This window comes from Atta cephalotes, assembly GCF_000143395.1.
Source record: "Atta cephalotes unplaced genomic scaffold scaffold00005, whole genome shotgun sequence".
Classification (NCBI taxonomy): Eukaryota; Metazoa; Arthropoda; class Insecta; order Hymenoptera; family Formicidae; genus Atta; species Atta cephalotes.
Window position 1 is genome coordinate 3061368 of NW_012130069.1, and position 15286 is coordinate 3076653.

A 15286-nucleotide genomic window follows, 5' to 3' on the forward strand; every position below is an offset into this window, starting at 1 on the left:
GAGTAGAGAGTAGAGAGAGAGAGAGAGAGTAGAGAGAGAGAGAGAGAGAGTAGAGAGAGAGAGAGAGAGAGAGAGAGAGAGAGAGAGAGAGAGAGAGAGAGAGAGAGAGAGAAAGGAGGGAGAGGGAGAGAGAAGGGTCCGTTCGTTCGCGGTTGAATCCGCGAATGAAGGAGTGGGTCGAATGTTAACGCAGATTGTCTCGGTTCGATCGAGCGTACCTTTTTGGGCGCCGTGACAGTTAGTACACCATCCGAAGAGAGGGTCGAGGTGATGTTGACGAGGTCGTGAGACGGAGGCAGGACGTATCTGCGTACGAAGTGTCTGCTGATGTAGCCGTGCTCGTCCTGCTTCTCCTCATGCTTGGCCTCAACAACGACGTGATTGTCAATCGTCTTCACCGTAATCTCGTCCGGTGAGAATTGTTGCACGTCCAGTATCACCTGCGGATCAAAGAACGCGGCCCCGCAAAGAGGCCCCGAGTATTTGTTATTTAGCTGCTCAAGATCCTTTCTCGTCCGCCATCGAGGATAAAAATCTCGCATTCTTCCGTGAGCCATTGTAAACAGCCGCCATGTATCAGTAAAGCGAAAGTTAAGTATCGATCACTCCTGCGAACGAGCTTACTTCAAAACTAATGGTCGATTTTTGAAAAATTGGACGCCATCCTTTTTTTGCATCGTGCGGATTAGTTTTTTTTTACTTTGATCTTTCTCTGGCTATCTGAATTTTCAATTCGAAGAGGATTTTGAACGCCGCCGTGCATACTCTCTAGCGCATATACTAAATCGTATTCTAAAAACACCGTACGCGTTAGGCGCGCTATCTTACGCACAATAGTTCCGGCTTAGAACAAGCACTTCGTTCGATCTCACATTCGTCCTTTCACGTTCAAGAAGCCGCCGATCAGACACGGTTGTTGGAGTTTCCGTGACGAGCGAGGAAAATGACAATTCGGCCAACATTTTAGATCTTATTCTGACCATCAAATAAGCGCGTTGTAAAATTATTAATATTTTTTTTCCTCGTTTTGACTCTCTCTCTCATACATGTAATTTTTCGCATTTCTTTATATTATCGCGCGTTATGATACAAAAACAAATCGGGAAGATGTAGTTGTCGGGCGCACCTACTTGTGTGGAGATTGTTCCTTTTTTTTGGATAAGGAAAAAAAACGAGCATACATACAAGTAGGTGAATCTTCTTTATCTGTAGTGAGTGCGCGGTCGTGCAGGGAGCAATCCCTTTGCGCGGTCTCGCAGGGGCTGGTCCCTTTGCGGCCGGCGGCTCGCTTCGGCGAGGAAGACAAACGATTACGAACACATTAAAAAAATAAATAAACAAAAAAAACAAAAAAAAGGTAAAGTAGGAAGTAAAAGAGAGAGAGAGGAGGGGGGAGAGAGAAAGAGAGAGAAAAAATGAATAACACTCTGTCATAGAACGAGGAAGCTTTAACAACCGACGATAGTGAGGCAAACGTACCCGAGTCCCTCCGGGAGATTTTATATGATCTTGGAGTTCTCGGTGAAATACGAACGCGAAGAGATTAGGCTGTGCATTTCGAAAATAGTACCAAAAAGAAGAAGAGAGGAGAAAGAAGTTTGCGGAGCGATCGATCCGCGAATAGTCGACTCGAGTGCTGCGCGCAGAGCGACATATTTTGTACAAATAAAAAGATAAAAAGAAAACGAGTTCCGTATAAGAAAGAAATAAAACACAAAAATCATTTTGTACGACTCTATTGTTGTGGGTAATTCAAAAAGCATTTATTTTTGTATAATTATAAACGGGGAATCGGGACCCGCGGGTCCCGTTCGCGACGCACCCTTTTCGTTGGGAGGTGCGTTCGTCAGGACGACGCGAGTTTCGGTTCTTCCATTCGAACAAGACTGACTAAGCGTGACGCGATACATCCACTCTTTCGGTTGCATATTTTATTCCGTGGCTGCTGCGCGTGATTTCTCGCGTGCGACTCTGAACGAAAAATCACAAGAACGGAATTAGATACAGATTAGTCACCTCGAACCTGCGGCAAACCGTGAGCGCGATTGCGCGAAGGAAAAAATATTGCAGAACTAGACAGAGAGAAGGAAGAGTGAAAATAAAATAAAAGAGAAAAATATATACACATTCACACATACATGTACAATAAGATTAAATAAGGGGGAGGTAAAACGAAAACTGTGGTAAAACTGTGATTTCATAGAGATTCCATAACTGATGTGACTAGCCGGAAATTATGGAGCGTCCTTCTTTCGTGATACACATATCTCTAGATGATTTTCGGCAAACGAGAAGAAAAACTAGAAGGAATAGAATAGAATCTGGTAATAACGATAATAATAATAATAATAATAATAATAATAATACGGGATCTGCTAACCCTCGATTTGTACCAAGAATTTGAAGTGAATAGGGTGATTGAATGAACTACTACAGGAATAAATTACTGCTGTAGGAGAAGTTAGATTCTTTTCGGCACAAAATCATAGTAAAAGAAGGACAATGCCGTGGATGTTTTTCTAACGAGCATTAAATTATTTGAATCTTTGCGGGGAAGAGAAAACTAAAAAAGAAAGTAAAAACGAAATTCGCAAAAAAAAGGAAAAGTCGTTTCCAATTTATTCGCTCTCCCTCCCCCAGAGGGGGGTGCAAAAACACGTCCCCTAGCCCCCGAAAATAGTTCCAGTCAAACACTCGTTTCACCATTCTGACCCGTTGAAAATCTAGCTGCCGCCCTCCTGGTCGACTTCGCGATCGCGCGATTATGAAAGCGTAATTATAACGCGTAAATACATAATATATGCGTGTATGACGATAGAGACAGCGACAGCTGCAGCAGATGCAGTCATCAGTTTTTCGGGCCTTCTGGTGTTCCGGATTCTTTTTCGTTCGTTGCTTTTAATCGCCCCTATCAAGCGTTAAGTTTCACCCCGTCTCTTAACTCCTTTATATTTAGTTTCATCCAAGGGGATCGGCGTCAAGGGACGGGGTTTTTTTTTCTTTTTAACGGCCGCGCGGCTGATTCGTCCCCTTCGAAAGTAACGTTCGAATCCGTTCAAATAGACAGTCTCCATTTCAATCTTTTCTGTTAACATCTTTTTTTCTGTCCTATTTCTTTCTTTCTTCCTTCCCTTTCCTCCCCTCTTGATCCCTTCCCTCTCCTCTTCCTACTCTTTTTATTTTCCTTCTTACGAATGCGCTCTTTCGTCCTTCCCTCTCACGTTACTTCCGCCACCTTCGATCATTTATCTCCTGCGACTTTTCTATATTTCGAAATCTAATTACGATTCGCTACTCGTTTTTTCGCTAGAAGATAATGTAAAAGAAAGTATCTTCCCCTATAATATACTTATTACATATTGTACTTTTTTTCATAGGATATCATTCGAAGCTCTTTGTATTCGACACAAAATTTATTATGCGTCCAATACAAATCGCGCTCGAACTACAAATATCAAAATAAGGAAACTTGAATCGCTAAAGAGTTTAAGTCGTGTCTTAGCCTAAGTTGTGTACCACACATAATCGAACACATTCCGTTCGCTGTTGCATCATTGAAACTTTTTCGAGGAAATGTAATTGTAGCGCATTGAGACAGAGCGATTTCGAATTCATGAATTTAGAATTGTTAGGTTAATTGTCTTACATCCGTGATAAAATGCGAATGTAATTTGATGAACCGCAGACGAATTCGTGAGTTTAAGAGCTTTTAGGCAAGTTGCATATTTGTATTCGATGTAAAAAAAATCATTATAAAAAAAAAAAGCTATCGCTTCAGACCGTGATTAAGTTGTTGTACAGAATAAACCAGTTATATTCCACTCGCGGTTATATCACTAAACTTTCAGAGAGATAAGATAAATAACCATTTCAGCATAACCGATTACTTCTGCAAATTTGAATTTTAAGCGTGTCGCAACACGCTTTCGTGACCAATAAATACGTATCTGCAGCTTACATACATAAAGCAAAATTGACCATTATAAACCATTATAGGCAACAGCGACTGATTGCAACAAATATCAATTAATCGATATTACTATCGAGTTACTAAGTTATGCTAGATTCGAGGTGATAACTGAATGATCTTAAAGATCGGAAGGTAGCAACCTCGCGGACGTTTTATCCAGTGCGAAATCAAAAGTTAAATATCTATCGACGAAAAGTGAAATATCTAACGAACGATGAAATATCTATCTTATAATTAAAGGGACAACAATAATCTTTATCTGCATTTAAAGAACCTTTCTAAGAGAGAGAAAGAAAGAAAAATAGGAACTTTGTGTAAATTCTATCTAAATCAATCTGAATTCATACTCTCGGACGCGACAGCAGGGCATTCGATTGATTCTTGATTCTCGACTTGTCTGCTATACATTTTAGGATAACTGCAGCGTAAGATAATCGATATATTCCGCAGCGCGTGTTAATCCTAAGTATTAATCGCGTGCATATCATCCCGAATCGCGAGTCTTGTGTGGATTTTTCTGATATTTCTGCATCCTTGAAGCCGTATTTCTTTGATCGCTCCGTGTCGAAAACGCAACGGCTATAATTTTCCCGTAATTCGAGAAAGCCAGTATGTTTCAGCCAGCTGTAGACAGTTTCGCAGCGTTACAAAGTTATACTAAAAATATGCGAAAAACCGTTTAAAAATAACACGTTGCATCACACTCGCGTTCGGGACTTTCCGTGGTAATTTTAACGCGCATTGCTTCTTGTTTATGCTTTCTTGCCATACCACGAAATCAAACCAGACGAACGCACATTTGGCAGGAAAGTATTACGAATAATTTCTCCATTTTATGTTATTTTGAGATTGGAGAAGAGTTCTTCCAAAAATTATAAAAGCACACAGTGTAAAAGCGGCTTACAAAAATTATATATAAGCAATTTAGTATAACGATTCTTCTGAGACGAAATTAGCGGTACGATTTGAATTGCAGATCAATCGTGATAACAGTTTTATCGTCTATTTGCGTTATCGATTATTACTGTTGAGTCGATCATTACGTAAAAGAGACGTTAAATCTTCCCTATAAACTTCTATTAATTCTAAATCTTCATTTCTGGTCAATTCCCATCTTTCACAGGATCCTGCTAATTTTATCCAGGATCCTGCGAAAGAAGGACTTGGACCGTTTACACAGCAGTACTTCCGCCCTATAATATATCTTAAGTAAGCTTTTAACACTTTCCTGATAAAAATGCATTAATGATTTTGTGAAAAAAAGCTTAACCAAAATCAGCTAATGTCTGACAAATTCAATACTTCAGCTAGGATATATGAGTCATATAGTTTGCAAAATAAAATTCATTTCGACAAAAAACTTCGAATTCAACAAGTCCGTCTGATCGCAACATTTGCAACTAGATGCTAATAATTAAACCGATTAAACGTACGTCTTGTGAGAAAATATTCATTGACATCAAAGTGAATAAAATAACAGCAAGTGAAGTACTGGCTAAAGCAAAATTCTTGTAAAGTTTCTAATAAGACCGTTTTTCACCACAAAAAGGTAAATCATTTGGTCAAAACAAAACAACAAAGATTACTTTTATGTAACGTCACGTAACATAGATGAGCATGCATGAGGGATTGATCGCGAAAAGGGACGTATTTTCTGGTCATCTGATCTATATAAAAAATTCCGTACAATACATTCTACCGTTCGATCTGTCGATGCAATAAATAGAATAAATTTCTAATACTATCTAATAAACGGGAACAAATTTACAGAAACAAAAGTAGAGACACTCAAATGCACTAGTTCAAATATCGAAGAAAACAAAAATAGTTTGGCAATCTCCTCTAATAAATCTGCATTCAAATGGAAAAAATAAAATATGAAATTACTATTTCGCTTTTTTATAAGATATTTGAATTTAAATTACTAACAGCGTTTTAATCAAGTCAAAATCATTTTTCAGTAAAATAGCTTGAAAATATAAAATCAGTAAAATTACTTGAACATTGAAATGTTCATAAATAAATTAAAATAGAAGCACCAAGTTTTCTAACATTTCAAAGCTTCTTGTACGACGTAGCTACAAATTAAAAACTTTATCCTATTTACAAAAGTCCACGTTTAGACTCAATTCAAAATTATCGCTCAAATCAAAAGATTCGCAAAAAGAAAAAAAAGATTTACAAATTCACTTTTGATTTAATCGTGCAGCGTCCCATTTTTATTATTTGATATTTTAAAATCAATCTACAAATACTAACCTGAAAATTATCATTGTCCAACTGGATCGTGCTGGTCCCACTCGAGTTTTGACGCGTCACGTTCCCCCATGGTCGATAGTATCTATTCCCAAAGCGTACGGACGGTCGATCGAGGCCAAGTCCGGAGAGACTCGAGATGAGATCATCTCGATGGAGGCCGATGCCAAAGTGCTGGTCCAATAGCCGCGAAACGGGACGATCGAAGTCGTCCCACCAATTGCGGAAAACAAGGGGCACAATGGACATCTATAAAGTAGAGATCATGGTTTTGATCGTGTATTAAAGATATTCATGTACTCGTGTATTTCAATATCCGTGTATCCATATACTAAAAATTACACGGATTGAAACACGGATATATTAATTACACGTGTAACATGTGTATTTAGATACATGTAAAAAAGAGATCTCTATAATAAATGACGGGAGCTTATCAGCTCATCAACAGTCTTGACAGAATGTTGATACTTGTCGATAACAAGCACAAGCTGCAGGAAAACAAAGAAAAAAAAGAATCAAAAAATCCAAAAAAAGAAGAAAAGAAAATCTTCGAGGTGTGAAAAATATAGATGGCTAAAAACGAGAAGCGAATGAAAATTGAAGCAAGAGCGAAAGAATTTTATCGTTATCGAATAATAATCGCAACTTACATCTACAGAAATTAACTCTAAGTTCTATTGTAAGCTAGACTGAATAAGGAGGTTACTCGTTTTCTCGTTAATATTATTGATCGGGCGATATTATCATAATTATCATTATTATAAGCGTATAATGAATTTCTCGAATCCGAGAGATTAACGTACATGCACTTATATACGCAAGAACCCCTCGAATAACAACTTACCACTTGACTTTACGGCAAATACATTGCAATTACAAAAGGCTTACCAAAATCTAAGTCATCCATTCCGGAGTGGATGAGTTTTCGCCGACAAAATATTTACATTTATAAAAGGCTGCAATAAGCACACATCAAATATCGCACATCTTCTTGACTCGTTAAGAGTTGCTTACATGAAGTCTAAGTGGTAAATCGTCTACCTAAATACCGATTAATCAATAGTTCTTAGGACAACGTAAGAATGCGTCAATCGAGAATCCATTAATTCACACTGTGAATTCACACCGTGCTGTAGATTTAAAAACTCCCCTTCGTTAAAATCTAATATAAGCGAGAAACTCTTTTTCACTCACACTTGAATTCTTCCATTCGACAGACTGGGTAAATCTGTATATAAAAAAATAGATCTTAACGCGGATCTTAATTTTGGATCACGTAATATAGATGAGGCGATTTTGAACACAATTATAATCACAACTTTCTTTGCGGGACGATAGAGAAATTTCGCGTAAGCAGATTCAAAGATTCAAATAACGTCACCTAATTCGTATAATTCCACAAGGTGGATGAGCAAAGTAGTATGTGCGCGAGAGACATAAATATCGGGGAGATTACTGATAGCTCGTATATACAAATCGGTTTCGCGACTCAACACTTGAAAAGATAATGAAAACACGATAATAAAGTTAAGGTTAGTCGTAAGTTATAAGCAGCAGAACCGTAAGAAGCTAGTCCGTTTGCGTAAGATCACGCAGGGAGTTTAAGTGAAAGCTCAATCTTGGGCCGACAGACCGTCGGAAATTGAGTATCGACCAACTTAGGCGATGGAACAACGATGGCGCAGGATCAATCAGATAGCGCAGGGACTAGTTTAGAATCACACGCCCACCGCAACTGCAAAGCCTTGTACCTCATACGCGTTCGGAACGCGCGATTTATCAAATGCAATACGACTATTAAAGATCCGGATATCGCAAGTGACTCGCGGTAAAATTCCTTACTCTTCCCTTCTTCCAGAATTAAGGGCACGCGTTTTCAATGACCGCTCTTGTCGGTAGTTGGATGGGTGGGTGCGAAGACATAAGGACCGTTAGCTTAAGATTATCTCGAATCAATCTTGCTCGTATACATAGAATCGCACAAAATATTTCGTACTAATAAGCATATATTTGGGTCTAGATCCAAAAGACGATGCTTGATAAGGCAAATAATTACTATTAAGTAATCTTAAGAATATCGATACATTTTCCTTATAGCTAAAAACTTGTACTGAAAGCCCATTTAAGGTAAGCTATTAGTAAGCTATAAATGAGGACGCAAAGATTGCACTCCCGACCGGAGAAATCCCGGAGTTCACACAAAAAATTCACAACGCGGGAATACCGTACTTTATGTGGAACGTGGACTTCGATTAATTACTCGTAGATCACCAGACGATTCCGGTATCATTCGAGTCGACTTCTGATTCGGCGCGAATCGCGGATTCATCTTAAATAGCCGCGATGAGAAGGAGGCGCTCTCCTACGTCACGTGACGTTTCACTGACTATCCTGTCCAAGAATACATCGACTTTGAATACAGGGATTTTTGTGGAAATCGACTCCGCCGTTTTTCCTCGCGACGGCATTTCGAATATTCTTGCTACTTTGTGAAACTACAATCTATATGATCGGAATTCTCATCGGTTCGTCATTCCGCGATTGCCGCGAGACGTAGCGCCTTACGAACCGAATTTGGGGCTGACAATGGACGGTGTTGTGTAAAAAAAAACAGATTTGATACGATCGAATTCCTCTGTGAAAACAACGCCGTCTGACTATTCAAGCAAACATCATCGATTTATTATCGAGCCTTTCTTTGTACGACGTTTAAACGCTCCGTCGAAATCATGGAGTGGTGTAATAGTAGACTATCTAATACACTTTGCTTATCAGCCTGTTATTTTAGACAGTCATATTTAAAGACGGAAATTCTAAAAGTGTATCAAAACGTGTAATTTCGTTATAAATAATCCTCTGTATTATAACTATTTAAAATACTTAAAATTATCCAATCATTGCATTACACCAAAAAGGACTTCAATCAAGAGTTTTTCTAAACCTTTTCTCACTCCGGTCGTACTTCGCTGAGTAAACCACTAAAAATAGAGAAATTGACCGAAATAGAAACAGCGCGTCTTCGATCAGTCGTGATGAAAATTGAATGTCGGTTTATTCAAAAATCGCTACAAATATCGAAGACACACTTTACTTGTCGCGAGTTAAAAATCATATTTATAAGCTTAAAGTAAATCACTTTGATCCCATGGAGGAATATTAAATCAACAAAAGTTACCAAATGTTTTTAGAAGACACGGAGAGTGCTAAGAGCGTATTCTTAATACAGGTTACGCCTACATGCGTGTTATTTTAGGATATTGGATTATACGCGTTTTTCTTAGAATAAGTTTCCTTCGATTTGCTTCTTTCTCGTTTAATATGCATAAGAAATTAAGTTATGATTAACGTCAGTGTTAGCTTTGCGCAACATAGATTTTCATCGAGCCGTTATGATACCCTTGAGTTTCTTTTTGGGATTTAATAATTTTTACCGCGATGATTGCGTGAGCACGATATTTATTTGCACGAAAGATAGGTCATAGTTTGATCAGTTTTTAGTCGTTAGCGTCGTTAGCTTCGCGTGAAGATAATTTTAGCAGCAATGCACCACAATCGATGAAGACGGCGATTCATCAGATTACATAATTTGAATTGTAATGGCTTGCCCTTATTGGGGAAAAGTATGTTGGAAAGGTAATAAGCGACAGCATAAAACAATAACGAAAAATGACGTGCACGTCACCAAAAAAAAGAGAAAGCTTAGATATATATGTGTACTATTATAATAATGCTAAGAATAATATTTTTAAGGAAAGGCTATATGCCAATAAAACTATTATAAGTGTCTCATATTAACAATGAACTACGCTAATTCTTTATCCTTGGAATTCCGATTATTAATGACACAAGTGCTGCTAATAAAGCAATCTCGAAATAGATCCTGGAATCGTGTCTAAAAATGCTATTGATTACAACAATGAATACATTGAGAAACAATCTTATTATTATAATTATTTCTGTAAAATGAATAAATTTTTTATTTTACGCAACCAAAAAAAGAAGATTTATCTGTGATGTTTAAACTGGACGATAACCATTATCGAAAATCTCAGCGATCAAAAGCAAAAAGTATAATTTTAGAAATTAAAAAAAATGGTTATCGATGGCAAATCTCAATTTTCACTGGAAGCGAATTTCTTTTATTTGATTAAAAGACATATTCTGAAAGGGAAAGACTTAAGCAAAGTAAATTCTTAATTTTAGCAATGCACTTGTGGGTACGTTCAAAAAGCAGCGAGCATTTAGCATTAAGCATAATTTCTAGATGACCTTTCGATGAATCATACTATGTGGCATTATAATAATAATAATAAGCTATCTAAGGTAATTAAGTTATTTTATATCCATCAACTGTGTGTTGGCACTGTTGGTGGACATCTTCGGTATTATGGGCCCGCTACTAATTGATAAGAAACAGGAGGCTTACCTTATAAAAGAATCTTATCGTTATCTTCATCTTTACTCCAAAATATTATTGTGAAGTATTCCGTGTATTTACGTGTCATACTTCGAATAAACTGTAAAAATGATTCAATACTCTCTGATTGTCTTTCGAGGTAAAAAAGATCAATGTCTCGTTGATACTGGATAAAACGGCCATGATCATCCGTGCGTCCCGTAGACGTATTATGATGTAATGCATATATACTGTAAGAATATGTCAGCATACGTAAGAATCTTTACAATGAATGTGACTTACATTAGTAACCATCCGTTAGGCTGATACTTGTAACTCGATGGATTATTGATGTTATTATTCTCATCTTTTTTAGTTTATAACGTATATAAATGTATAATTATTATTATGTTCTTAGATGCAACAACATTATATCAGGACAATTTTAGATTGAAAAAGCGAATGTGTTTTCTGTAATAACAAAAAAAACGAAAATTTGTAATTTGCATAATTGAAATTGTATACGCTCTGTTGATAAAAACTGTGCAAAATTTCATCTGGATATGGCTTATATTTTATATCTGATTTTATTTAATTCTGTATTTTTTTTATGCAGCGCATAGAAATAGGCCCTACGCCATTTCTTAGCTGAAAGAAACAATAAAGTGAAATCTGACCTACATAGTGCGAGTGTTTTCATTCGACTTAAGTTATACCAATTCTCCTCTCTATTCCAAACATTAGTTGAAACTTAATGGCAAAATTAGGCGAAGGATTCATTTCTGGCTGTAAGAAATAAGAAACAATTTTAAATGCAATGTTTTTATTTATTTGTCTCATGTACAAATTTAATGATCAGCATGCGCGAACGCAACGAAGAATTTGCTCAAAATAACATTCTTCGGAGCTGCACAAAGGTATTTCTTTCATTAGACTACAAGTATCTTATTAATGTGTCACACACATGTTTAAAATAATAATACGGCGAATGTCATTGAGAAGAATGGAGTTATATATAAATAATGAAAATGCTAGTGGCACGCGAAACGGCAAATTATATGTATTTTCTTAAAAACGACTCGAGACACGATATCATTGCTCTATCCTTAAATACATAAATACTATACATGTCTTTGCGATAATCGCAGCGTAAATATTACATAACAAGGCATGAAATGAGATGCAAAACGAGACACGCTTTTCAAGATAATATTTGCATTTCGGGAAGTTGTTGTAGCTTCTCGAGATCCTGTAAAGTGGATATACCTTGTTCCTGTAAAACATAATTTAAAACGAAACATGTCAATAAACAAACTTAGAACTTAAACATCCGGATTATAATGTCTAAATATCTGATGTTCTGTCTATTTCTAAATTTTGATTTGAATTGAAATAATATTACTATGAAATTAATGAATATTGTTATATAACTGTACAGTGATCTCGCGTTAATTATCTCGAAATAATTAAATTGCGGATTAAATTAAAAAACTTACATTATATTCTTTCCATTTTTCGTAATTTTGTCGCATATAGCCCACTATTTCTGGCATGTCGATAAACACTATGAAAATAACAAATGGCAAAAATAACAATTCGAATATTAATATTTAATGAGAAGTCTAAAGTAATGAAGAGAACGAACCATCCCAAGCCTCAATCATATCGTTAATGATATAATCGACGAAACCAATTTGCGATTTCGGTATCGAACACGTCATTCTATCGAACATTGGCATTACGACTGGCATTTTCAACTTTTTTTCCTCATCGGTCTGAAAATTATCAATAAATATTTGAACGTGAGAGTAGTGAATTATCTTCTTTGTATGAATTTTTTTAGTTACTAATTATCAAAATCACCTGATTAAAATATTCCTCCGCGATTCGTCTCGCCCATTCGACGCAACATTTCAATGGCCGCGTTGGATTAGATACGTCTGCGCATTTGATCATCATTCTTTTAACTAGCATTATATTTTCTGGCTGTAATACCACAGACATGTCCACAGAATCTGAATATGTCTGTGAAAATTTTTTTAAATTTAAATTTTCATTCATTATATATCCTGAACACGAATTAGAACAATTTATAGTATCCAATAAATTTATATAAAATTATAATCTCATTTACATTAGATATATCTATGTTAAACATTTCTAAAATAATTTTTTTAATATTGCAAAACTGATTTTTAATCATTTATGTTTGGATGATAAGAATATAGAGAATCGTATTGTTGAAGAATGTAATTAGATTTTTTTATATTTTGATCCATATAACTATTAAGAAGATAATAATGAGGATGATATATTACAAATTTAATCTATAGTAGAAAATTAATAATGATAATTAATTAGATATTTAAATTAAATATAAAATAAAATTATTAATAATTTTAACGTGAAAATAATATAGTACCTCTTGACCGTCGCCAATTCTTGCGCTACAAACATTCATGAACTTCGCCAGGTGCTCGAAGTGCTTCGTCATTTCGGTCGCCAGAATCATGTCAATGACATTTTGTCGTAATAGTTTGTATGCATCTCGGTCCATATTCTAAAGCATATATTCAATCCAGCGTTATAACTTTAGCTTCTAGTCTACACATTCACCTTTAAATTCAAGCGATTCAACGAACACGAAAAACTTACTTTAAAGATATTCACACTATCGTCGGACAATGATAGTTTAAATGTTAAGGCTGCATGATGCGATTCGAGAACCGATAAATCATTGTAGAGTATTGCCAAACGATTGTTGGCATTGCAAAGAAATTGACTGGAAATGAATTTAAATTCAATATCAAATTATCAACATATGTCAAGAGTTTAGATATTTTTGCATGATATTAATTAAATTTTTATAAAATAATTTACTTCAAAAATAATTAAAAAATTCTGTCAAGTTTTCTTTCTAATATTTTGTGACTAAAATAAAAATCTGTATATATGTAACTTAAGCATATCATTAAAAAGCTACATTTTTGTATTTTTAATATATCTTATTTTTCAATATTGAAAGTAAACTATCTCACCTAGATCGTCCAGGATGATCAATGTCGTGCGCAGCGGCGGCTATTAGACTAGCAACCTCGTCTAAAGGTTCTAAAATTTCTTTGAGTCTCTTTGATTGCATAAATCTCGCAGTGGCTTGCAAGACATCGGCCGCGTGCGTTGAGTTGTGATAACTATTCTCCGCGTTGTAATTGTGTTCGATAATGGCTAGCCAGTTCTGTAATATTCTCTCATCGCATTGTAATATAGTGGACACTTGATATAAATTCATGATTGTCAATCCCAAGAAAACGAGCGGTCTGTAATAAATCAAAACGCAAACAAGACATGAGACATAATAAACATAATGAGTCGTTATACGAAAAAAATGCAAGACATCTGTTTTAAATTAATAATTATAAACTATTACAAAATATATCGCACAAAATGATGTAGTTCATATGACCTACCTTTTCTCCGTCAATACTTCAAGCTTAAATATATCGAAGTCCCAGTCGAGACTTCTGTCTAGTATCTCCATAATTTCTTGCGGTCCCCGGAAATTTTTTACTTGCACGCGCGAATTGACCGGACTGGTGATAGCCTTGATAGTGGATAGTTTCGCAGAATCCGACGACGACCTTCTAGATTCCCATGCTGTGCGTGGAGACTAATAATCAAATAACGACAAAATATATCAATAAAGAGACAAAATCTCATCAAATCTTCATAAATGCATGATTTATATTTATTGCAAGTTTGTTATTTTTTTCATTTGAAACGAAGAACACTAAAATTCTTACAGCAAGTAATGCGCCAACGAGATCCGTTGCAACTGGATCGCAACATATTGCTCTATCTTCCTTAAGATGCGGTATGTAGAGTTCCGTCGTCTTTAGGATATCGATTGCCTATGAAAGACGTAGAAGATGTAACAGCAAACAACATATATCTATTTAATTGGACAGACATGACTAGGATGACAAGCATCTCGATTAATCTTACTTTATCGATCTGCGCTGCTGTTTCCGGATTAATTGTATCCGTGACCGCAATCGAAAGTAACATAATGACTTTAGTGATAGGAGCTTCCAGTTGTAAGGTATGCAATTTTTGCAAGCTGGACCGTCTACGGCCTGTTACAAAAATATAAGCTTCTCATACTAAGGAATCATATATTAAATTTTACATTGAATTAAGATTACAATGATAAGAATAACAGAGAGTTTTTAAAAATAACTGTGCAATTTAATGTTATAAAAATTTAGAAATTACATATACTATATAAATACTACGGAATACTATATATATAATTTCAATCTTCTAATATATAAGTAATTAATAGACACGTGAAGTCTTCGTATTAACCAGACTACAGCAGGTGTGTCCCAGTTTTGTGCTATTAAATTTCTTGACATGTTTACAACGACAATATGTAGGGTTGATATTGGCGCGATAACTCTTTAATGTAAAAATACGTGCCGCAAAGTGTGTCATAAAATTGCCGGTGACCTAATTCGCACTTTTCAATGCGTTCATTTTTATATCAAAGCATAAGCTAAGAGACGAATTTTCTTATTGATAACTTTTTTTAATATATATATATATATATATATATATATATATATATATTATATATATATATATTATTATTATATATATAT

At 35.6% G+C, this 15286-nt stretch overlaps 2 protein-coding genes across 2 annotated transcripts in view; both read right to left on the reverse strand.

Annotated features, from left to right (window-relative positions):
* LOC105626309 (protein lethal(2)essential for life-like) overlaps nucleotides 1–6769 on the reverse strand; it is an 8715-nt gene extending 1946 nt beyond the window's left edge. The window contains exons 1-2 of the mRNA XM_012207610.1: nucleotides 6230–6769; nucleotides 219–440 (exon numbers count right to left, since the gene is read on the reverse strand). Of these exons, the coding sequence (XP_012063000.1) occupies nucleotides 219–440; nucleotides 6230–6475 (468 nt within the window). The 5' untranslated portion in view covers nucleotides 6476–6769. The remainder of the gene's footprint in view (nucleotides 1–218; nucleotides 441–6229) is intronic.
* A 5057-nt stretch (nucleotides 6770–11826) lies between these two features.
* LOC105626583 (high affinity cAMP-specific and IBMX-insensitive 3',5'-cyclic phosphodiesterase 8A) overlaps nucleotides 11827–15286 on the reverse strand; it is a 17548-nt gene continuing 14088 nt past the window's right edge. The window contains exons 11-20 of the mRNA XM_012207878.1: nucleotides 14628–14758; nucleotides 14426–14533; nucleotides 14093–14292; nucleotides 13664–13942; nucleotides 13281–13407; nucleotides 13048–13185; nucleotides 12489–12650; nucleotides 12271–12400; nucleotides 12122–12189; nucleotides 11827–11898 (exon numbers count right to left, since the gene is read on the reverse strand). Of these exons, the coding sequence (XP_012063268.1) occupies nucleotides 11827–11898; nucleotides 12122–12189; nucleotides 12271–12400; nucleotides 12489–12650; nucleotides 13048–13185; nucleotides 13281–13407; nucleotides 13664–13942; nucleotides 14093–14292; nucleotides 14426–14533; nucleotides 14628–14758 (1415 nt within the window). The remainder of the gene's footprint in view (nucleotides 11899–12121; nucleotides 12190–12270; nucleotides 12401–12488; nucleotides 12651–13047; nucleotides 13186–13280; nucleotides 13408–13663; nucleotides 13943–14092; nucleotides 14293–14425; nucleotides 14534–14627; nucleotides 14759–15286) is intronic.